The 24,981-nt window shown below is 37.7% G+C and overlaps 2 protein-coding genes across 3 annotated transcripts in view; one reads left to right on the top strand and one right to left on the bottom strand.

The window, feature by feature from the left end:
* Positions 1 to 905: 905 nt before the first annotated feature.
* Positions 906 to 15,577, bottom strand: LOC106132186 (uncharacterized). The gene is made up of 19 exons (XM_060945211.1): positions 15,349 to 15,577; positions 14,873 to 15,031; positions 14,015 to 14,158; positions 13,655 to 13,783; positions 13,070 to 13,211; positions 10,611 to 10,737; positions 10,231 to 10,356; positions 9,793 to 9,924; positions 9,141 to 9,275; positions 8,939 to 9,000; positions 8,568 to 8,726; positions 8,076 to 8,252; positions 7,178 to 7,321; positions 6,144 to 6,282; positions 5,272 to 5,370; positions 4,426 to 4,528; positions 3,608 to 3,747; positions 2,601 to 2,778; positions 906 to 1,970 (listed from the first exon to the last, which is right to left on the bottom strand). The coding sequence occupies exons 1-19, from the start codon at positions 15,373 to 15,375 to the stop codon at positions 1,845 to 1,847; spliced, it is 2,448 nt and encodes an 815-aa protein (XP_060801194.1). The 5' UTR covers positions 15,376 to 15,577; the 3' UTR covers positions 906 to 1,844.
* Positions 15,578 to 16,247: 670 nt separating this feature from the next.
* LOC106132197 (long-chain-fatty-acid--CoA ligase 4) overlaps positions 16,248 to 24,981 on the top strand; it is a 46,408-nt gene continuing 37,674 nt past the window's right edge. The window contains exon 1 of one of the 2 annotated variants that reach the window (XM_060947102.1): positions 16,248 to 16,374. The gene's annotated coding sequence lies outside the window, so the exon portion shown is untranslated. Of the gene's footprint in view, positions 16,375 to 21,983; positions 22,110 to 24,981 lie in introns of those variants that run through there. The other variant, XM_060947104.1, reaches the window with a different exon arrangement.

The raw sequence follows: 24,981 nt of genomic DNA, 5'->3' as shown, positions 1-24,981 counted from the left end.
TGCAGTTAACTTCAAAGATAGATAAGGAGGGGATATAAGATATATGCTTTCTTGTTATAACGTTCAGACGCGACAGAACTAATAGAATGTTAAAGTTAACCAACTTCCAGTGTGGGCGTGAACATCGGCTGGTTTGACACCCAGATAAAAAGGGAGGATGTTAAAATTCTCAAAAAATTTAAGGTATGTGAATAATTTATCATAATTTTGTCATTCCTTTTAAAAATTGTTTTGTATTATAATTAAACCATAATATGTGTGGGCAAATCAGTCTTATTTTAAATAGTTTGTAAATAAGATGATTTATAATTAAATTTAAGGCCTGGCATTCACAGAACTGGTTCTAAATTAAATTTAGATGTAGTTACCATTTGCTGATAAAATAAATTAAATTTAATCAGAATGATGACGTCAGTCATTTTAGATTCAAACTGAGAGAGCAGAAGTGCATTTGGTGATATACTCGTATATTCTAGAAAATTATATAATTTAAAAGAATTATACATTATTTTTTACCACCCACACAAAGGTTCTCTGTTCAACCCAATGGTGGACTGGTATATAATGCTATTAGCATTAACTCCTCCTATTGTATTTTGCAAATTGTAAATGTTGCAATAAAGAATAAATAAATAAAACACATTTTAAAGACTGATTTGTCCATAAGAGAGTCATTACATAGTTATATTTGTAACTTATTGTGAGTAATGTTCCGAAGAAGTAGCAAGTCTGTAATTATATTAAGATAATATCAGTAAGTTAAACTAACTTATAATACGCATTTGTTTTGTTTCGAACTGTAAAGATGTCCGGGACAATTTTTCTAAGTGATGGAATAAATTAATACGATCAACGATTTCTTGTGTTTATATTTAAAAAAGATAAAAGTAATTATCAGAGGGAAGAGTTTAGCTTGCTATAGTGGCTAAAAACATTATATTTGTACGTCTCAAATATTTATAGCTTAATTTTTTTGTTATCAGATGTCTAATGCATACATTTTATGGTCTATATTTTTAACAGAATTTTCGTATTAATAAGTGTATGTTAAGTTATCGTTCCATCTTGCTCACAGATATCAAACTATATTAAACAGTCTAGTAGCCACTTAAGAGATTATGTATTTACCCTGTAAACATTCTGCGACCCTGAAAACGAGCGTTTAATATCAATTCTTGACCAGTGGGACAAGAACGGCGCGCGCGACGTCGATTTTACCGCTTTTTACTATGATGTGAAAAGGGACAACGATAGTTTTATCGCGCACGTACCACACAGAGTAATTGTTGGCCAATTATTTAAAGAGCTAAACTATAGGTTACTAGCTGTGCCCGCGACTTCGTCCGTGTGGAATATTTATTTTGGGCATCATTAAAGCCCTCAAGGATTAATAATTTTCCCCGCTTTTTTCACATTTTCCATTATTTCTTCGCTCCTAATAGTAGCAGCGTGATGTTATATAGCCTAAAGCCTTCCTCGATAAATGGTCTATCCAACACAAAAATAATTTTTCAATTTGAACTAGTAGTTCCTGAAATTAGCGCGTTCAAACAAACAAACTCTTCAGCTTTATAATATTATAGTATATAGTATAGATTATCTCAAAGAGGCTGATACAATAAACAAGAGAGTGATGGCCCGTATAGTGGTTTAATTTGTTAAGCGTTCAAAACTCCTTGAGTACCGCATCAGCCTGCTACTGATAATTTCTCAAATGTGGCGTTATTTTAAAATATCCTAGAGATCCAAAGTAAATACGATTCTGTCCGTATTTTTTTATCTTTCCATTCACTAGTTTATAAGAGATTACTATAGCAAGCCAAAACTCCCAGAGCCCTTGGTAACTATTCGTCGCTGATTCTCATGAGCCTCAGTTTCCCCCCTTCCACCAGAGCGACGCCCGCGTCGTTGCTACCACCGCAGTAGTGTGATGATGAGAAAACGGAGATCAGACGGCCGCGGAGCTGACACTGGAATAGAACACCGAGTCAAAAGACATAGTGACTTATAGAGTAATACATACATACATAAAATCATGCCGAGAGTGGGAAGGTAGAGACTACATGTTTCCACTTGCCACGATCTCTGCATACTTATTTCGCTTCATCCACATTCATAACTCTCTTCATGCGAGCTCGGCGGTTTCGGGTGCTCTTGACCTGACCTTTTGCCAGGATAATAGAGGGGTTGTCAAGCTCTCTTGTGGCGATGTTTGGGCATTATCCAAATCAACAGTTTCTAACGAATTCACCTCCCATCCTTAGCTGATTGTCGCTGATCCTCATGAGCCTCAGGTTCCCTCCACCAGCACGACATACATACATATAACGTCTTATAACCCTTGAGGGTAGATTAAGCCAACAGACTTGCAAAGACTGAAAGACCACAATCAGCTGTATAGCTTAATGATGGGATCGAAATTCAAATCTAGCCCCTCACCTTCAAGCAGAATCCCAAGCTCATTATAAGAAAACGCGACGAAGTGAAATTAACCTTTTTTTCTCCGAAGGGGAAATCCTTTAAACGGACTGCCTCCCGGGTCTTCAGAAGTGAAATTAACCTACTATCCGTTTAACAGTCCTTAATAAACACTGAGATACCATAAATCCGTTGGGATGTAGCTGATGGGCCCGGAGCACGTGGGACAGCTGGTTGGCGAGCAGGAACCTGTCCAGGGCGGTCTGGTCGAAAACGTGGCCGGTCCCCCGCTTGGCGTTCGCGGCGAAACCCTCGTTGGCGGTCAGCTCCAGTTGGAGAGTCGCCGTGATCTTGCTGGGACTTGAATACATACATGTGGTCACGTCTATATCCCCTGCGGGGTAGACAGAGCCAACAGTCTTGAAAAGACTGATAGGCCACGCATTGGTTTAATCATAGAATTGAGATTCAAATAGTGACATGTTGCTAGCCCATCGCCTAAAAAAAGAATCCCAAGTTTGTAAGCCTATCCCTTAGTCGCCTTTTACGACATCCATAGGAAAGAGATGGAGTGGTCCTATTCTTTTTTGTTCTGGTGCCGGGCACCAACACGGCACTTGAAAATTACACAATATTTATTCAGAAGTATAAGGTCATTACATCAAGGTTCTGGGGCTCACTATTTAAGATGATAAGTCCCGCTCTTGAAAAGTACACGCAACAAACTTGGGATCTCATTGTACTTTGAATACGTTCTCATCGTAAAATCTTGATTGCAAGAAGCGAGATGCAGGTCATTTCCAACCGGTCCAAGTGGAAATCTTTAAGGGTTGCGTCTAGCAGTGGTCTTCACTCGACTAAGATGGACATAAGATATTGATCATTAAGTGTCAGAATACTCGTGAAGCACTCCCATATCAAGTCTCTATATAAGGCTCCCAATTAAACAAATTATACATACATATGGTCACGTCTATATCTCTTGCGGGGTAGACAGAGCCAACAGTCTTGAAAAGACAGAATGGCCACGTTCAGCTATTTGGCTTAACGATAGAATTGAGATTCAACTAGTGACAGGTTGCTAGCCCATCGCCTGAAAAAGAATACCAAGTTTGTAAACCTATCCCTTAGTCGCCTTTTACGACATCCATGGGAAAGAGATGGAGTTGTCCGTGACTTAGCGGCTCACTTGATGGGGTCATTCCAGAGAAGTTCCCAAGCGATAGAGCTCTGTTCTGCCGGCCTTGGCAATGGTACTGGCACTTTGTCGATGGCGGTGATGAGAGGACATACCCACGGAGGTGGGATGCCACCGTGACAGCAGAACACCTAGGAAATTGGGTCAGTTTGAAATCTTTTAAGCGGCGCGAGTAGAGAAGTCAATCATGTTTTGAGGCGGACAACAAAAGTGAATCGTGGAGGAGTGAATAGAATAGATTTATTTTCAAAATTGGATACAAGGTATGACTTATTGACGTCACATAACTTTAATCTAATTATAAGTACTACCGCTTCCAAAGCGCATGTGTAGAAGAAGCGGCGCAACAAACTACACTGCAGCATTTTCATCGGACGTCAATTTACAAATATATATCTCTTAAATCTAAATCGTGGACGAATGCACATTGTCTACATAAAAAAACATGAATGAATGTAGAACTGATTATGTCAATACGAATATTTCGTCAAATAAAATAAAGTACCCGAAACCGCCGAGCTTGCATGAAGAGAGTTATGAATGTGGATGAAGCGAAGGAAGTATGCAGAGATCGTGGCAAGTGGAAAGAGGTAGTCTCTGCCTACCCCTCCGGGAAAGAGGCGTGATTTTATGTATGTATGTAAATGTAAAATATAATTATAGTAAAATAAATTATGTCAAGACCATGTCAAAAATGCACAAGCATTTAAGAGGCCATTATGTCAAGGTAGGAAAAAGGATGAAAGCTAGAAGAAAGATATGGGTCTATACCAAGGATTTTGAAAAAAAAAAAAACCTGCATTAATTACCTTGTCATCGACAACTGCAGCCAAGGGAAGCGCGTCGAACACCATGTTGATGGCGTTCCATATCTTTACACCCTCCTGGTCGCCATATTTTGCCACGCATTCACTGGGAAAATGAAAAAAAAAAAGTAAGACATTTGAGCCAAATTGATTTTTATCATTGTTAAATTCAATCAAGTTTCTACCTATCCTATTCATATACATACATACATATAATCACGTCTATATCCCTTGCGGGTTAGACAGAGCAAACAGTCTAGAAATGACCGATTGCCACGCTCAGCTGTTTGGCTTAATGATAGAATTGAGATTCAAATAATTACAGGTTTCAAGCCCGTCGCCTAAAAGAAGAATCCCAAGTTTATAAGCCTATCCCTTAGTCGCCTTTTACGACATCCATGGCAAAGCGATGGAATGGTTCTATTCTTTTTTTTTATTAGTGCCGGGAACCACACGGCATACCTAATCATCCTATTCATATTTCCGCCCTTGTTGGTAACGATGATGTCTATAAATGTGGAATAGCTCTTTATTGCTTGCTTAAATATATGCATGTACTCATAAAGTGTAGTTTGTTCCGCCGCTTCTTCTACACATGCGCTTTGGAAGCGGTAGTAGTTATAATTAGATTTAAGTTATGTGACGTCAATAAACTCAATAAGTGATACCTTGTATACAATTTTGAAAATAAATCTGTTCTATTCTATTCTAGTGATTTCATCCAGACCTGAATATCGAGAGGAATGGAAGAAGTAACACTTGTTCACGAGAAGTTTATTACATTTTCAATGGTGATAAGTACCTACCTAAATATGTAGGTGTGGATGAGCTGTGATATTGAGGCGTTACTTGTAAAAAGTGAACATCTTCTGAATGTCCCTGGTCTCGTGGTTCCCTCGGACTAGCAACACGCCCGCCGGCCTCTGCAGCTTCGCAGCCAGCAGATACCTGCGGGTTTTTAAATTTCAATGTGCTACAGGGTAAGAGCGCATACCTTCAGGACAAAAAACTGATGAATCTCCCTTTCAATAAACATTCCTCTCAGTTGGAAAGTGGGTATGTTGACACTGACTGGTCTTAGAGAACATTGCTAAGAATGCCCGAGGCGACATTTTTCATCACAGCTTTCTCCCGGTGGAAAGCTGTGATGAAAAATGTGATGTTAGTGGCTTGAAGTCACATAACCACACGGTGTCTCAGTGTCTCAAGATCGACAGGAAACGAAGTCCTTTCCTAAAATTTTGTCTGTGACACCGGAGGTGCCGGGTTCGAATCCCGGTCAGGGCATGATGAGAAACGAACTTTCTCTGATTGGCCTGGATGTTTATCTATATAAGTATTTATTATAAAAATATAGTATCGTTGCGTTAGTATCTCGTAACACAAGTTTCGAACTTACTTTGAGACTAATTCGATCTGTGTTATTTGTCCCGTATATATTTATTTTACCTACTTGATACCTGAAACATACCTACATAAAAATCACGCCTCTTTCCCGGAGGGGTAGGCAGAGACTACCTCTTTCCACTTGCCAACACCTCTGCACACTTCCTTCGCTTCATCCACATTCATAACTCTCTTGATGCAAGCTCGGCGGTTTCGGATCCTTGCCTACTTGATATCTGGTAATAAAAGAAAACTTGGCGGTTTCGGGTGCTTTCCTTGCCTACTTGATGTCTGGTATAGACAATAAAATATATATACAAGAAAAATCAACAAACGCCATCAGTTCCGCGCCGTGCGGCCCGCGGTCCACGAAGTCCCCGAGGAACATGAGGCGCGCGGGCGCCAGCGCGGGCCCGGCCGGCCACAGCGCCGCCTCCAGGGCCAGCAGCGTGGCCAGGTTGCCGTGCAGATCCCCTGGCAAACGAGGGAGGTGATGTAGTTTACTCCGGTGGCTTAATGACTCTCAAATGGTCCAAATCTATTTGTCAATTCTATTTGTCTTTTTTTTTTCTGGTTCCTTTTGTCCTAGTTATTACGTATGTAGTATGGTTTTGCTGACAGGCTGTTTAGATTTTTACATGTGAAAATATGTAAATGGTCAATAGTCTCTCATATAGTTATTAAATCATTATTTAAGACTGTACCTATATATTTCTGAATAAAATAAATAAATATATGAAGAGAGATTTTTCTGAGAACTTTTGTACTCTTGAAGAAGACCTTAAACGTGGGGAAGACTAAAAGGAGTAATACACATATAACTTCAGGACCGCAGAGATTTGTTTGATCTGATGAAGATAAAATTCAAGAGCGCATACACCTTAATAAGATCCAGTAGCTCAAAAAATTGCTGGCCTTGCATACCACCATTATGGCACCTAGGTATATGTGTATATAATTTTTTCAAGGTACTTGAAATCTCATTAATAACTTAAGTACGAATAGACAGACAGCCCCACGAACCTCGGATCCATTAGTTGAAAACAGATCGGGCGTACCTCCTATGTTTCACTCTCCTCGGTAAGATAAGCTTTTAAATTACAATAGAATAATTTTCAAAATTGGATACAAGGTATCACTTATTGACGTCACATCACTTAAATCTAATTATAACTACTACTAACAATAGTACTAAGATCATGCAAACTTGCCGAGCTCTCACCAATCACATAAACAGGAAAGGAGAGTCGTAAGGTTCATTGGTATAGATTGGACGCCAACTCCGCCAACTTCGACAGCATACTATGCTTATCTATGGTCTTGGTCGTCCTGTGAGGTCGGTCTAACTTGATAGCAGCAACAATCTCACCGATAGCGTAGACAGGCGAGGAGAGCCGTAAAAGCCTGGGTTCATTGGTACAGATTGGACGCACCGCCTCCGCCAACTTCAGCAGCATACTGCCCATGGTCGTCTCCTCGGCGGGGTTGGCCCAGCTCCACGCAGACTTGCTGACTATTGAGTCTCGCTTCTGAGGAAATATAGCATTTTGGAAACTGATCGTATAAACCCCACATGAAGTTCTCTGTAAGACCCAATGGTTGACTGGTAGATAATGCTTCTAGCATTAAGTCCGCCAATTGTGCTATACATTTGTATCTTGTGCAATGAAGTTTAAATAAATAAAAAAAATTAAAATAAATATAACTTAAAGTTTGTATGCCGTGTGGTTCCTGGCACGAATATGAAAAAGAATAGTTCCACTTCATCTCTTTCCCATGGATGTCGTAAAAGGCGACTTAGGGATAGGCTTATAAACTTAGGTTTCTATAAACTAGCAACCTAGGGCTAGCAACCTTCACTATTTGAATCTTAATTCTATCGTCAAGCATAACAGCTGAACGTGGCCTGTCAGTCTTTCTAGACTGCCGGCTGTCTACCCCGCAAGGGAATAGACAAGTTTAAAAAGGCGCTAAATGCTTGGCGCTTACTTTTCGTAAAAGTATCTTTGGGAAGGCCTACTCCTAGCAGTGGACTTCGTAAGGTTATAACTTGTTTATGAATCTGAACTGAATGAATATAAAGCTTATGTTTTTAATATGAACCATTGGCACAAACAAAGTTCAGGGTCTTGAACTGGGCATGCTTGGGTAGGGAGACAAGGTAAATCGTGAAATCCATGGCACATGAGTCTTGGTCGCCACCTGTTCCGTGGCAAAGAAACCCCTAATTCCTAAACAGTATCAACTAGCGACTCTCTTTAAAATACGAGGATCTTGTAAGTCGTTGTCATATCTCACGTGTTGCTTCTCAATGATGGAAGCGAAGTGGTGGACTGCAGCGAGTGCCTCGGCGGGCGAAGACTTCTGTCCGAGGAGCTCCGTGGAAGGCACTCCAGCCCCGACCGTCGCCACAAGTCGGGCTGTGGACGGGCTAACCGCGTCATCTGAAGGAATATAAGAAGGGCAAAGCTCTTTTCAGCTATCTTCTACGCCCCTGTCCAAGTCATCCATTTCACTTTAAGGGGAACGATGTGTTTATAGCAGCTGTATGAGGGTCTTTTTGAACGTAAAGTGTCGATGTTTGAGTCTGAAAACAAAATTTTTGTCACATGTAAACAAATAACGGGTAAACATTTACCCAACAACTGCCAGATCCCAGTTTAATGAATCGGTTTAGTCTCTATCCAATCTAATTTAGTGTAACTAATTATAAACAAAAGAAACTATGACTAAACCGATAGACCAATTTCGTCACTTACCGTCGAAATTAGCAAGTTCGCACATCTCGACTGGGGCCCGTTTCCTGAGCCGTACGGTATACGCAGCCACGCTGAAGTCCACCGTCTTCTGGACTCCACTTTGAGGGCGGGGAGGAGGGTTTGCGAGCTTTGGAAGACCGGGTGGCTGTGGCGCTGAAGCTGTCACCAATACGAAAAGAAAATTTATACTTTTATCCGGTTGCATAACGCGAGAACAGCGCAAGAATTCCATGAATAGTCTCGGTATTACCGGAATGCTAGTAGGACTTTGGATGGTTGTAGGATAGTATAGGATTGCATCCATAACCAAAATGTGCCAAGAACATAATGAACTTTAATACTACTTCATAATAATTTCTGTTAGTACTAACCTAGCCCCACCTTGGAAGTTGAGGGTGAACTGTTTCCTTGCGCATCCTCTACGTCTCTGCCCCTGAGAATTTAAAAACATTGATTATAGACATATAAGTTGCTTTATCGATTCAAATGTCTTCAAAAAACTAAGTTACAGATCAGTGCTTATTGATAAATGTAGTTAAACAAGCAAATGCAACCAACAGAATGCAACATTACTGCAAGTCTATAAGGTATCCGGCGATGCTTCTTGGAGCCCTCAGCAAGGAGCTGGTGCCTCGCAGCCGAAGTTCACCGACCCCTCGTAGGAACTCGCTCAGAGGCAGCGGCGAATTAGGTTGGAGACCGAGAGCTCTGCGTGAAATCAAGATTAATAATAAATAGTCAATAATCTCATCAAGCTGGACAGATGTCTTTATCCTTTTAGCGTCTGTGTGTTGTAACTTGTGCAGTCTGAACGGTGAGTAGCTAGAATCCGCGCAAGACCCTCATGTGAGATTGGGTCAAAACATCTGTGGCCATGTGAACCTAATCATGATTTTAAGAAGTCTACAGTTGGAATTAGTTCCCACTGATATGTCTTAATCCTTTTAGCGTCTGTTTGTTGTAACTTGTGTAGTCTGAACGGTGAGCATCTAGAATCTGCTCAAGACCATGATTTGAGATTAAGTCAAAACATCTGTGACCATGTGAACCTGATATTGGTTTAAGAATTCTACAGTTGTAATTTAGTGTCCACCGATATTCAATATGTTGAAAAATACCTGTATTCGTCGTCTTTGAATAACCGATTCCTTGAGACAAACTTACTCGTATGTGCTGTTGCACATGAGTTGAACTTCCTGTTACTTGAGAAGAGCTAGAGACTCACCGCAGACAGACTTCGGCATCCCTCGCCACACTCAGCGCGTCCACGGGCAGTTGTCTCGCAGCTCGGGCCGCCCCAACCAACTCTTTGAACTCCACATACTCCAGCTGCATGTCTCGGTTGCTATCGAAGTATCTGTCAAGATATATTTATAAATAGATACATTGCCAGTATTTAGTGCGACGTTTTTCTGGTGACTAGTGAAGTGGAGACATATTGGGGGAATCTTATACATTGTGATGAAAGTTGATTAAAAGACATTTGAGATGGTATAAATCTTTGGTCTACCTCAGAGAGTCCCAAACTTATTTTGTCTACTGCCCACTTTGAGAATTAAAACTTTTTTAGCGCCCCAATTTTTTCACCTATTTAAAAACCACCATAACTTCAAATTAGTTTAATAAATTATTGTGACCTATATATGTATATAATGTATACTACCTGAATATGTATCTGCAGCGGATCTCGGCAGGAATGCCACTGTGCGGAGTGCTGGGTTCCAGGGCTGCTACCCACAGCATGGTCTCCACGAAAGACAAACCACCACGACCCGCAACATCTGCAGCCCTGTAAACCATGGCATCAGTATGAGTAGAACAAAGTTTTGTAGTTTTTGTCTGAGGTTGTCTTACTGTTGTTTTGTAGGGTAGGTAGAATCCAACTGATTATACCTAAACAAGGCACAAGAATACCCAATTATTCAAACTGGAATTGTCAAAGTGGACGTGCTTTGAGAGGCACGTTAAGCTTTTGGTCGCGGTTGTGTTAAACTAATCAAATATTGGACACAATGCGTTAGATGCGTTTAATGCGCAATTTACCTGAACAGACTGGGGCACTGCGCTCTCTGCCAGCCCAGCTCCACCATGAACTGAGAGAACACGAACGGGCTCATGTACAGTGCAGGGAACACCATGACGAAAAACTCCTTGTACAGCCGGATCTGATCTGCAACTCCAATCGAGTTACTGTTTTAGATACTAAGTCAATTTAGTAGTCCAGAACGCTTCCAATTCTAGACAAACTTCTCATCTAATTACTACCAGCCCCCGTTGCATGCCCGCGCGACGCCGTTTTTATCGCGCGAAAACTATCGCTGTTTCGCTCTTTATTATGAGGAGAAACGGGACAGCGCTAATTTAGGCGTTCTCGCGGCTGCCATGCTATGGGTGCAAACAGTGGTGAAGGAAGCAATTTTCAGTTAATATAAGTTCTCTCTTACTTGGCTGGCAGCCAAAAGTGTCCGCATCCAATGAGGTGGGGTGTCAAAGACTTGAATAAAAAAGCAAAATTCAGTTAATTTCCTTCATTTTTATTTTCAACAACTTATTATAGCGAAAAAAATAATTATTGTAAAGCAAACTTTATTGACGACATTCTTTAAGACTTGTTGAAATTTCTATACTTATTTTCACCTTGTATTTTCACTATCTTGACAGGTAATTATGGAAAAGAATCGTAATTAATTAGTACGATCTCCTTTACCAGACCCCTCTTAGTGCCAAAAGCCTAAATCGAAAGAAATATAACTTGAGTGCTAATCTGTGAGAAGTTTAACATCCATCTCACATTGTAAACCAAGTACATTGAAATATATCGGATTCGGAAATCTCTGTCATCATGAAAAAAAGGAAATCAAAAATTTTAAATTAATATACTTATATGTCGAACCAGTGTCAATTGTGAAACCTCAAATAAAGAAAAACAAAATATTTTAATCGATTTCTTAGCTTCAAACTTTATTTAAAACATCTGCTACATTACCAAGAGCCAAAATAAAAAAAAACTGTGCTCATCTCATCTCATCAGCAGTAAAACATCAAACATAGTAAATTGAACCTTTCCATCGTATCGTAATAAGTGGAATTGGGATAGTAATAATAACACATTGAGGCATTAAAAATATTCTTAATGGGACGATTCGTAGTAGGTACCAAGACCCAAAGAAAAAGAAACTGTGTGCTCATCTATCAGAACTGTATAATCATAAAACACAGAATTATTATTGCGAGAACAAAACACAACAAGTATAAAAACTTGGAAACAACCTGCCGAGAAGTATTAGTACTTAGAATAAAAGTGGAAGTGGAGGAAATTCAATTAATCATACTTTCTTCTTGGAGTCTCCTTCAAAGGAGAAAAGGAAAAGTGAATACTAAACTACGTATCAGAATATTTGTGTTATATTTCTGGATAACCAGTACTCAGGGAAAAAAAGATGAAAAAAAAAATTGGGAAAAAGCAAAAGCTCCCCAAATAAGGCGTTGGAATGAACAATTCTGCTTACGTACAAACCAAATAGCGAAATGCTACGAATTCATCTACATTAAAAATAGTTTTGAAATAGGGGAAATATTAAAGTTGGAAATAATGATGACGCATAAGGGGGGAAAATTATTACGTCAACAGAAACCCTAGACTAAATCACACAAAACTGAAAACTTATAAAAAAATAACACCATTTCATGACGAATCACTAAAGAGTATATTCTGGAAGGGACGTTGGGCGTATCCCGCGCTTTTCAAATGCATTTTTAGCCTTATTTTGGTGATTAATGGCTTCCCTCTTCTTCGTGCAAATCAAGATGGTCTTCGGAACATTGTTTGTGCCAGAAAATAAAGTGATTTTTTATTATTTTTTCATTTAATTCAGCATTCTTCCGTTCTTTCCGTATCATATTGTCTTCTTCCATAGTCAGTTAAAATTTATCAAAATTGGAAGAGTTACCATGAACGGTACATCAAGGTCCATTCCGTTGTTGTTTAATTAAACTGGTGGTTTTCCACCAGCTTTTCACAAGGTTTTTCATCAGATAATAATATGATGATAAGACACTTTTTACGGCTCGCATAGCCGACAATTTGTGATCCATCCAGAAATCGATTTAAGGGATGATTTTATTTATTTTCTGACATGAGGCACATGACAGAAACCAGAACACGCACGTTTAAAAAATCTGACAAGATGAAAAAAAAAAACAACTTGAAAAAGGTTCTTTGCTCGCGCGAAAACGAAAAATTTTCGAACAAAAAGAAGACTTTTTTTTTTTTTACCAAAATCCTATTTATAATGAAGAAAAAAGGATAAACTGTAAATTATCAAAATCAGGACAAATGCCCTTAGGAGTCTTGAAGGACCGCTTATATATAAAGAAGAGTAGGAAAGTCCAACTTGCGCAGTTACCCAAGGAAGAAAGAGTACCTAAACGAGAAAGAATGGAGTGGTCCTATTGCTCGAGAACCGATCTTATTTACTCATCTATTACTACTTAATGCAGACCTTCTCTCCCGTAGTTGGCAGCCAGCAGCAGGGCACAGTTCGGAGACGCCAGCGCAACCGCCCCGCCCCCGGAATCGTTCCCAACTATCACATTCTCTTCGCAGATTTCAATCAGCATTCCCGTCTCCATTTCTTGCAGCTCCTATAATCGAAATAGAACAGATCTAAGAAGACACAAAAAAACCGTATGAGTCTGGACAATAGCACAAGTACCTAAGCGCCTATCACGACTCTGAAATCTGAACTGTCATTCTAAGATTTCTGAGGTGTTAGTGCGAGTTTTACTCGATCAAACGCGTCGAGCAAGTAATCACGAATTTGTATGTGATTTGATCAGCGCCATCTAGTGATAAAGCAATGGCACTAATGCAATTCCATACAAATTCGCGATTACTTGCTCGACGCGTTTGATCAAGTAAAACTCGCACTAACCCCTCTGGTACATCTAATTCTCTTGGTTTAGACTGCGTTTCTACCAGAGCAAAAATGCGTATGCGCTTTCGAAGAACTAGTAGAATCGTTTCTTTTACCTAGCCTCTCCTTAGCTGGGTCCAGTTTTGGTGTGTACAAAACAAGCTTACGTACGTTATCCTTGGGCTGTTCTCCCATCACGAGTTGAGCGAAGATGGACACTTCAGGGCTCCGGAGTGAGCTGTGCGCCCGCTGGCGCTCCAGCTCTACGCTGTTGAACCAGTGCAGCCGGTTCCGGATGCCCTGGATAGGTACAAAGCGTAAAGAGACTATTAGATAGGGTCTTATATTGACTTCGTTTTCGTGATGGGTTAAGGGTTTTAGCGCAGACGTTGGCACTGGTAGCCCGCGTCCATGCCGAACAACTTTAACCTTCATTATAGCCATATACCTTAATTATAGTCACACCCACATTATACTCTTTAAACATTCATTTATGTCACATACCTTTATTTTAGTCTTAGACGTAACTACCTTCATTTTAGCCCTCTTCTTGATGTCAGCCTTCACCGCAACCTTGTACACGGCGTGGTAGACACACTGCTGTGGGTGACTCGGCAACCACACCTTGTAGATACGCAGAGGTTGGCACTGGACGCCCGCGTCCATGCCAAATAGCTGTCAACATAAATCTTTTTAAAAGGTTTTTAACCTGGTCAAGGCCAAAAGCATCGGAGGTCGAAGGGTTGTAACCCGAACATAAAGTGCGATGCGCGGTTTTTATTCCAACCCTATTCAGTGAGAATCAATGGCTCATTTACTCAACTACGCAAATAAGGTTACCGTAAGGTAAGGGAAAACATCGCGAGGAATCCTACACGTTAGTGGTAAGAGGTGGATGTTGATTAAAAAAACGGTTTCATTCGTTACTCACAAAAAAAATTACGGCTACTTCTCTTGACTCCTTTAAACTCCAAGTCAAAAAAATATTTTTCGATCGTGTAACGCATTGAGTTGTTATATGTATGTGTATATTATGTACTCGTATGTATAAGTATGTATGTTGTTTAATTTTTTAGCATGTTTATATTTAATTATTTTAATTTTTTTTACCCTTTTTTTGTCATTGTACCTAGCTGTAGCTTCTATCCCTTTACATAATATATTTCTTTGAAATACCTGGTTGACTGGAAGAAATCCCTCACAGGGATAAGTCCGCCCTTGTACGTCGTTATTTTTAATGTTTTTTTTTAATGTATTACTTATAACTTGTTATGTACAATAAACAAAAATCTTGTACACCTTTGTGAAAATACGTTACGGTACTCAGTTCAGTTCTAATGGTGTCTACCCCAAGCTGATAGTCAAAACTAGATATCCCAATTCTCTTACCTCGAAATTAATTCTATGTGCGGTCATTTTCCAGCAATTTTTCTCAGCCTTGGAGGAAGGTATCCAGTATTCCCCACTGCTTTCTTTTGTCAACAGAAAGGACCTTTCTGAGGGACAGTATACCAGCAAAGACACGACGTCGCAAACATCCCTATAGTGCTTGAACATTTTGAAGAAATATTTGTAAATAAATAAAAAAAAATTATAAAAGAAGTAGAAAGAATATTGTCCCTATTGACAGTCAGTGACATTGTCTGTTAAAAACTTCGTCAACGAAGTCGGTTAAAAAGAGTAAAGGAGTGATTATTGGACTGCTTACTCCATCTATTGGTAAGTAGGAATTATACAACACGAAAAAAATACACCAAAGAATTTTCGTACCATTTGGAGACAAAAGATGGCGCAGTGTTTCAGAAGAAACAGTTTTCTTTTAGTTTATACTATGTATGTAATCTTTGTGGCATGTACCTACTTACATGTGAATATAAACATATATAAAACATTCTTATTGGCCTTTATTCTCTTCCATTATCACTTTTTTATCCTAAAATCTATACGTAAATACATAAAAGATGTCGCTACTGTTTAGGTTTTCATAACGAATATTTAACAGCTGTTATTATTCCATATAATTTTCAATTTCTTATTAGAATACAACTAATAGGAATTGTACAAAAATAATATTTTAAGACAAAAATGGGCAAATGTTATCCTATGAAACTTTCATTCATAATCTAAGTATTGATCAAGTTAGTAGTTTTAATATAAGTATAGAAGCGTATAGCTACGTGTGACGTAGCGATCACGCCACCTTTTTCAGACCGATTGGTGCATTCCTATTGGTCGAGACACTCGGTCCCCCCTCTACTCACAGAAAATATGACACATTCAACATGTTTAGTGTTGTGTCAGTGGACAATATTAATCGATTACAAAATCGCTATTTTATTAAAACTCGAACAAAAATAAAACATAACCTTCTGATCTTAAATTTTATAACAGATGATTCATTGGAATTATTTAATCACTCATCGTAAATTACCGATACATATCTTTTGAACGAATCACTCCTTAGTTACAAATCTCTACTGCCCTGCGTTTGGTTTGGCGATAAATTTTGGTTTGTTTGTAACATCTTTATTGTACAGAAATTTACACAGTTACGAGTACATAGTTATAAAAGAAATGAATCACTTGCAATGGCAGACTGATCCCATGAAGGGATCTCTTCCAGTCAACCGGCCTTGGATTAGAGAATTATTTTAAAATTCGCAAAATCCGAGTCAAAAGGAGTAATAATCGATTTTTTTTCATATACTGAGAAGTCGGTTTCTATGTTATCGATTCCTAACATTTGACAACCTTCTTTAGATAAACAACACTACGGTTGGTTTTGTGAACTTTTGTGTGACGTTACGGCTTTAGTGTTTACCTCGAGTTATTTGAAAATTTTGTGATAATTTACAAGTGTGATATAAGCAGCGCACGCGGAAATAATCAAGGCAAGTATTTGTTATACTAAAATGTTACTAACATGCCATATAATATCGTACTTTTCATTTGGTTATTTACAGTTTGGTAACCTAAAATCTTTCAGCTGGTTTCTTGAATCTCCCCGTTTTGGCTAATATCATATAGAATTGTATAGAAAATTTTAATATATTTACTAACGTAGTTTAATATGAAATCAACATTTATGTAAAACATGTGTTTGATGTTTATTGACGACCTTAATTTTACGCTCGTACACATGTGTCTTGTAAAAAACATCTACATGTAACAAACGTGAAAGGATTGAAAAGAGATTTTGTTAGATTTGTTCTAAAAACTGTTTTCTACCGCTCTTGCACTAAGAAAAATCTTATAAGAAAAAAATTACAAATGTTTTTCATTGAAGAATTATTTCGAATGTTCCTCGAAGTGGCAGACTCCAATATTTTATACAATTTTTATTAGATCTTGGCTTTTCGTTCATGACTCATAAGATGATTGAAAAATGATACCCATTATATGACCAATCAAAGACAGTGTCATAATTTTATTAATAAAATATAAATTTGTTTGTAAACTCTTTGCTTGTTTGCACAAAAAAATAACATGATACAATACAATTCCTGGAATGAATAAATATATACAATAGCAGACTTATCCTGTCCTCAGTGTCCTCAAGTTTTAAATCCATTGAAAAAATCGTCACAACTGGGTTTTTTAATTGGCATAGGTATAGTATTAACAACCATACAAAACATAACATTTATATTAAGAACCCCTACATGTTTTGAAGTATTAAAATTGAATGCACACAATTTTTTTATGTGTTATTCCTATTATGTATATAAATAAAACATGCTTACTCATATCTAAAATGTGTAAATAAGCAATAAAAGATTCATAAAATATAATCTCATTTATAAACTAGTTATTGCAGACCTTTGATCTGTGTGACCTGCAATTGGCAATGATTTAAATCTTTATTTAGACCTGGCCCACTCAGTTCGGAGGGGAGTCTTAATTGGAGGGAAGTGTGGGGTCTATGCCTCATAGTCTTGAGGTGAACTTGCAATATCACTATTTTTTTGCATCAGCTGTGCGTAATGTATGTAATTCTGAAAAAAGCCATTGTTTAATTGTACATAATTCATTGTTACATGATTGTGGATGAAGAGTCAAGGTACAAAACTTCTTTCTACTAAAAACAATAACTAAGTAAATAACAAGTTCACCATATACTAAAATAATTGTATTGATGCACTCAGAAAGATCAGTTTAATCTGATACAATATCAATAATTTTGAAGTGAACTTATTCTGAACAAAGGATCAAATCATTATATCTTAGAGAATAAGTTTGAGGTCTTGTGATTACAAGATAAATAAATAGATTGATTTATCTTTTCTTTATTGCACCTAAAGAGTAGAACATTCAAAACAGCCAAAAGATGGTACAAGTGACATGGTCGTATAAAATTGATATCACGTAAACAGATTTACATATGTACATACATATATTATATATGTTACATATAATGTAAGGTATATACATAATGTGTGGTTCCCGGCACCAATGGAAAAAAATAGGCCAACTCCATCTCTGTCCCATAGATTTTGTAAAAGTCGTGCTTATAAACTTGGGTTTCTTCGTTTAGGCGATGGGCAAGCAAGCTTTCAATATTTGAATGTCAATTCTTTCAGTGAGTAGCCTATCAGTCTTTTCAAGACTTACGGCTCTGTCTACCCCGCGAGGGATTTAGACGTGATTATATGTAGGTATGTATGATTTATTATCTTCAACTTTACAAGTCACATCTAAAATCGAAGTAATCTTCCTATACATATAAGCATTGATACTTTTTTAAACATATGTATAAATATTAATTACTTGCCCCTAATTCCTCCTAATATTATGACTATGAATTAAAAACCGTTCAGTAGATTTTCGCGTTAAAAAGTAACAAACAAACTTATTTATAATATTAGTAGAATGCGTTCATCTAATTTTTTTTCCACTGATAATAATTGGCAATAGTATGAGATGACTTTTTTATTTTTAAAAGAGTGAACTCGGCGAATTATCATATTTATTTTGTATAACGCGGATATGGTCTCTCTTATGATTGTTATGACTGGATATTATCTCGCGGCTTATAAACCGGGTTTCTTCCGCGTGACATCGATACTAACTATTTGAGCCAAACACCCTTCGTGATCTACCACAACGTCATTGTACGATAAGTGTGATAAATCTTATAGACCTACATACATTCATAAAATCACGTGTATATATCCCTTGCGTAGTAGACAGAGCAAACAATCTTGAAAAGGTTGATGGGCCACGTTCAGCTGTTTGGCTTAATGATAGAATTGAGATTCAAATAGAGACAGGTTGCTAGCACATCGCCTAAAAGAAAAATCCCAAGTTTATACGTCTAGTCTATAATATCCAAGGAAATGAGACGCAGTAGCCGTATTCTTTTTTTATTAGTGCCGGGAACCACATGGCTTGCGCCAGGCTTCACTCCCGTGATCATTTTCAAAATAAAAAGCTTGAGAAAAGATTTTGTCTATATCTTTGCCTATAGTCCAGCAATTTTAAGTTTACAAACAAACACAAAAAAAAAAATACAAATCTCTTATTAATATGAATTTTGACCCAGGTAGCGTCCAAATTGTCGCATGCATCAATTCAATCAACACATCAATTTCAATCTGTTATACAATAATCTGTTGACACGTGACAATCCGCCCGTATGACCATTCCTGCAGGACGATTGCCGCTGGACTTTGAGACCGGTATCGAGCCGGGAATTATCCCATTGGCGTGACTCCGTGCGGCGGGCTTCCGGGCCGTGTACGACGGTTACCACGCTGAGATTTCTGCATACACAGTTGTCTACAAGACATCTTTTTAATCGGTTTCTTTCCTATAGGGAATGACGAGTGATTTTATATACGTATGTATGTTACACATATTTTTTTGACAACAACAGGGTAAAGAAGGTTGCAGGTAATATTATAGCATTAAATAATGTGAGGGACTGGTTCCTAAGCTAGGCAAAAGCTTGTGTTTCAGACCACCAGGTCTCCACTCCAAGGAAAATATGCAGTTTAAAAGATTACTAGTGATACATAAACTCGCGTCTTACCCGGAGGGGTAGGCAGAGACTGCATCCTTCCACTTGCCACGATCCCTGTTTACATCTTATTGCTTCATCCACATTCATCAGTAATATCCCTTATTGATTATTGTACTTTTAAAATTTAATCCCGTTATTATTATAAATACAAAAGTTGTAAATCGTTCATGCAAAATGTTTTGACAGATTTTGATGAAATTAAGTACCTACACGGATAGAAAATAACCTGGGAATAGGATATTTTTATCGAGGGCGAAGCCCCGGGGTGCAGCTACGATTAGTATAACAAAGATACGTAACATACACAAGTATATCACGCCTTTTTCCTAATTGGTTAAGCAGAGACTACGTCTGCTACTTGCCACGCTCCCTTATTTTATTTTTGCTTTGTTTTTGTCTCATTAACCTTTTATTATATTTTTTATTAAATTTTATGGTACTCTCTAGTTCTGACCATACACCGCTGGACGAGATTACAACGCTGGCCGTTATACAAGGCTTGATTCTTGCGATTCAAAAGTGTAGTTGATGGTCACCCTACAACAAAACTGTTGTTATTTTGCCCCCACGTTCCTCTTGTCTCACGTGTGTAGGAGTAGTTCCAACAGGACAAATAGCACGCCAATTCCAGCCCTTCCACCTCACACTCATTTCGAACCTTATATCATTGGATGTAAAGTACATTTTTGTGATGAAATATGGCAGGATGCAATAGTTGCCGGGTGGTTATCCTATAAAACTTGAACTTTGGCGATATATTCAGATTGTCCTCATTGAAGCACATTATCTTGGAGATAAACTATATATAGGTATAGTAATATTAATAATTATAAAAGCACGTTTTAAAAATTTGCATATCTCTCCCTAGTAGCATTCGTACCGTCATTTATACCCAAATATATTTTGAAAACGTGCGATGCTTTATCCTACTACGATACTGGCCGTCATGAATACTCTATGGTAAATAAAATTAAAAAAATAAGGGGCATATGAAATGACACAGATTGAGCCGATAAGAAGTATGGTACTACAAGCATTGTATGCGAATCAATTCTAATCTATCAATCTGCGTTTTGTTCAGAAAATGACACAGACTAGAAATCTCAAAGCAAAGCCCTTGTCCCGTAATAAATAAATAAATATATACGGGACAAATAACACAGATTAGAGTTAGCCTCGAAGTAAGTTGTGTTACGAGAAACTAACTCAACGATACTTTAGTTTATAATAAATAGATACGTATACAGATAAACATCCAAGACCCAGGCCAATCTGAAAAAGTTCTTTTCTCATAAAGTTTTTGTCGTCGAATTGAAAAATGTAGGTATATCAAACAATAAATGGACAATTTTTGTGTTCATTTCTATGTACCTAGAAGTTTTTCTCAATATCGGTAAAATTGAAATCCTTAATTTTCATAGATGAATTGTTTTGTGTTATTATATTTCGATTGAGACATGCTATGGACATTAGAATTTTTCTCGTTTTAGTAATTGTTGAGAAAATGATAAGGTACCTACTAGCTATATCCTTGTAACTAAAATATTCACCTTTTAAAAATAACTTCTCCGTTCATTTTCTTCGTCAAGAACAAGTTTTGTTCACGGGCATCCATCGAAAGTAAAAAGGGCTTGTCAATTACCATTCCATTACGCGGCGTAGGGACGTGGGAGCGATCCATAACCTACCACATGTATTATGGCGTTGCGTTGCCATGATTAGTGCTGTACCGTTGTTTTCAAAATTGTTACGGCGAAATTATCGATTATGTATTTCGGCCATTAGCCAATAAGAAGTTTTGATTATTTCCGGTTCCGGGCACCTATTGGTACCGGGAATATTCCTATTGTAAAAGAATAGGACCACTCCATCTCTTTGTAATGGATGTCGTAAAAGGCGACTAAGGGCTAATAGGCTTATAAATTTGGAATTTTTCTTGTAGACGATGGGCTAGCAACCGGTCACTATTTGAATCTAATTCTTTCATTAAGCTAAACTGCTGAACGTGGCTTACCAGTCTTGGCTCTGTCTACCCCGCAAGGGTCCTCAATCTTAACAAGGGTATTGATACATTGATCTAATTTTATATTCTTATTTTTCCTTATCAAAACATGAATAACTTATTATTCTTTCCTACGAATAGTAATCAAAAGTAAAGTTTCATTTCAGTGATTCATAGAAAACGCTTGCGTGATTCATATCAATAAGTTCAACATCCAAAGTTGATAAACCGGTGTGGTGGTGCAACGAAACGCAACGGAACGGACTCGGGTCCACAAATCAACCGGCGGCGTTTTACTTTTGTTTTACGCAAGAATGAGCGCGAGACGCGGTCGTGACCATTTCGTGATAGACAACGTTTTGTCGAAAATATCAGATCCGTCAGCGGCACATCACTAGCTGGAATAAAACTCTCCCAAGATTTGAATTCAGTTTTCGAACGCGCGCCGCGCGGAGTACACCGTTTCACAGCGTGCGTTCAATAACCATAACAAATTATAATCGTAACATAAATTAAAAAAAATAAAAACCAGTGGCTGTGATAGTCTTTAGTGATATTTTTATTAGTTCTGCCTTTGTATTTGCTGATTGCCGTAACATTCGGTTAGTACCTACCTATTGCCTTTATTTCAAGACAACACGTGTTCTACTTTAATACGATATAATAACGTGATTTGAAGGTAGAATGATATTGTTATATTTCTAATCGGATCGTAACTTGACTTGAGAAAAAGTGACAAAGTTTTATTTATATATATTTTTATTGTCGTATGTGAGCGTGCTCTAATCATATGGCATTTTGTTTATATTATATTTTATGTTTAGTTATCTGTGCACCTACTTTTATCATATGATTTTATGGATAAACTATGTTAAATATCATGAAACTTTTGATCACTCTCCATGCTTGATCGTGACTAATTTAGAAAGAGGATGTTTGTAATCTGAACTATATTATTTATTTACTTTTATATTTGTTTTTGTACAAAATTAATTTGATCTGGAGTAGTACAGATCAGCTGATTGAATTTGGCAGCGCGCCAAATTGTATGCGAAATAAAAAACAGAACTGATTTTTTTTAGTCTAAGGATCTTTCAAAATTTATTAAATCTTGTAAAACGAATCAAACATAACTTGATCGTGTTTAATTGAGGTATAAATTTTGAATATTACTTACTTATAATCACGTCTTTGTCCCTTGCGAGTAAGACAGAGCCAACAGTCTCGAAAATACTGAAAGGTCACGTTCAGCTGTTTGGCTTCATGATATACCTACCTAATTGAGATTCCAATAGTGACAGATATATAAGCCTATCCCTTATTCGCCTTTTACGACATCCATGGGAAAGAGATGGAGTGGTCCTATTCTTTTTTCTATTGGTGCCGGGAACTACATGGCACTTTTTTGAATAGGCTTGATTGATTTTCTTATAACATTTGTTTTTAATTACCGATATCAAATAACAGGACCATAGAGCTGTTAATCTATTTAAAAAAGGAACTAACAAAATTATCACGATTCAACTTAGCCTTAATTCTAACTCGATATTATCGCACCATCCATTTCGCATGTTTGTTGTCCTTCGGCGTGTCATATCATAGGCGTATCCTTACAAAAACTCCGCGGCTTATACAAATATTGAATTTGGCTAAAGTGCGAATTGTTAGCTTCAGTGAAACCTATGTCAAATTATCGAGCGTATAGAAGGCACTTCATGTCATTGAGTCTACATATTTAAATTTTACGTACCATAGATTACTATCCATACATACCTGGACTAGGTAGTCGACACGCTTAAATAAAATTTTTTTAAATTGTAATACTAAAAAAACTGCGTCTAAATCTATTGCGCAGTGAAAAAAACTAGATAAAATTTCAAAATTATTTATGTATTTCCTTAAAAATGGTAGCTATATGACTAACAGATGTCACAACTAATAGACATTAAACACGACTTTATAAGGATGGAGTGCTGTTATATCTGTATATTTGTTTTTCTGTATCTATTTGCACGCTTTTATGATATAATGTGCCGGTTCGTCCGAGTTGTCAGGCCGGCGCGATCACGTGATAGGCACACACACAGGACTATGCAACTGTTAGGTACCTACCTACTAGGTTACACGCCTGTAACATAGTTTGTTTACATCATCGGTGAGGTTCACGGCATCAATAGAAAAAATAATAGGACCACTTTCACGTGGAAGTCGTAAAACGCGCCTAAGATATAGGCTTATAAACTTGGGATTCTTCTTTTCGATGGGCTAGCATCCTGTCACTATTTGAATCTCAATTCTATCATTAAGCCAAACAGCTGACGGTGTAGTATTAGGAAGTCTTTTCAAGACAGCTGACTCTGTCTACCACGCAAGGGCTATAGACGTGATTATATATGCATGTATGTAGGTATCAATACATCGTATATAATAAAGTAGTTTTCCGCTGTCTGTCCCGCTATGTACGCTTAGGTCTTTTAAACTAAGCAACGGAATTTGATGCGGTTTTTAAATATAGAGTGTTCATGAGAAATATTTAGGTGTATCTAGGTAAAATCAGCATTGCACCCGTGCGAAGCCGCTCGTGTCAGTACAGAAGTAACTTTTCTGTTTTATTTTACATTAGTTGTATTGCCAACCGATACTCTTAGGACGAGAGAAAACATCCTCAGGAGTTATGTATGTATGAAATATAAAACTTATATGACTTGGACTTTGTTCACTATCTGCAAAACTATCTGGTTATACTGGTTTTTTTTTTAATGTTTTTTAGACATTTGACATGGAAGCGGTACATACTATTATACCTTCATCAATTATCACGAATGTTTTCCGTGTAGGCTGGTAAATCATAGAATTACGCCTGTGCTAGATATGAAACATTATCTTATGTATAAAATTCTCGTGTCACAATGTTTGTCTTCGTACTCCTCCGAAACGGCTTGACCGATTCTCATGAAATTTGGTGAGCATATTGAATAGGTCAGAGAATCGATGAACATCTATTTTTCATACCCCTTAGTGATTAGGGTTGTCCATCCTTAATTTTTTTTTTAACTTGAAATTACTCAATAATAATTTATATGGCAAAACAACGTTTGCCGGGACAGCTAGTTTCTTATAATATTTTATTACGGGACTTAACTTGAAGAAGATCTTTTGAGGTCAGCAGCTGACAACGCTAAATCTTCCTCCGTGGTCTTCCAGTCTTCTCGAGATTTGGTTGGCTTTGTCTTCCCTGTACCGTTAAAAGACGTGATTTTATGTACGTTATGTAACCAAAAATTTTCTGAATGACAAAGCGGTTAAACAAAATCCGAAGGATGGGTTAATTTGATTTCTATTAACCCTAATAATCGCGATTAATATTTAATCTTTCAAAACATATGCATATACATACATACATATAGTCACGTCTTTATCCCTTGCGGGGTAGACAGAGTCTTGGAGAGATAGATAGGCCACGTTCATCTGTTT

Source organism: Amyelois transitella, chromosome 2 (assembly GCF_032362555.1).
Source record: "Amyelois transitella isolate CPQ chromosome 2, ilAmyTran1.1, whole genome shotgun sequence".
Lineage (NCBI taxonomy): Eukaryota > Metazoa > Arthropoda > Insecta > Lepidoptera > Pyralidae > Amyelois > Amyelois transitella.
This window is presented reverse-complemented; position numbering and strand designations above follow the sequence as displayed.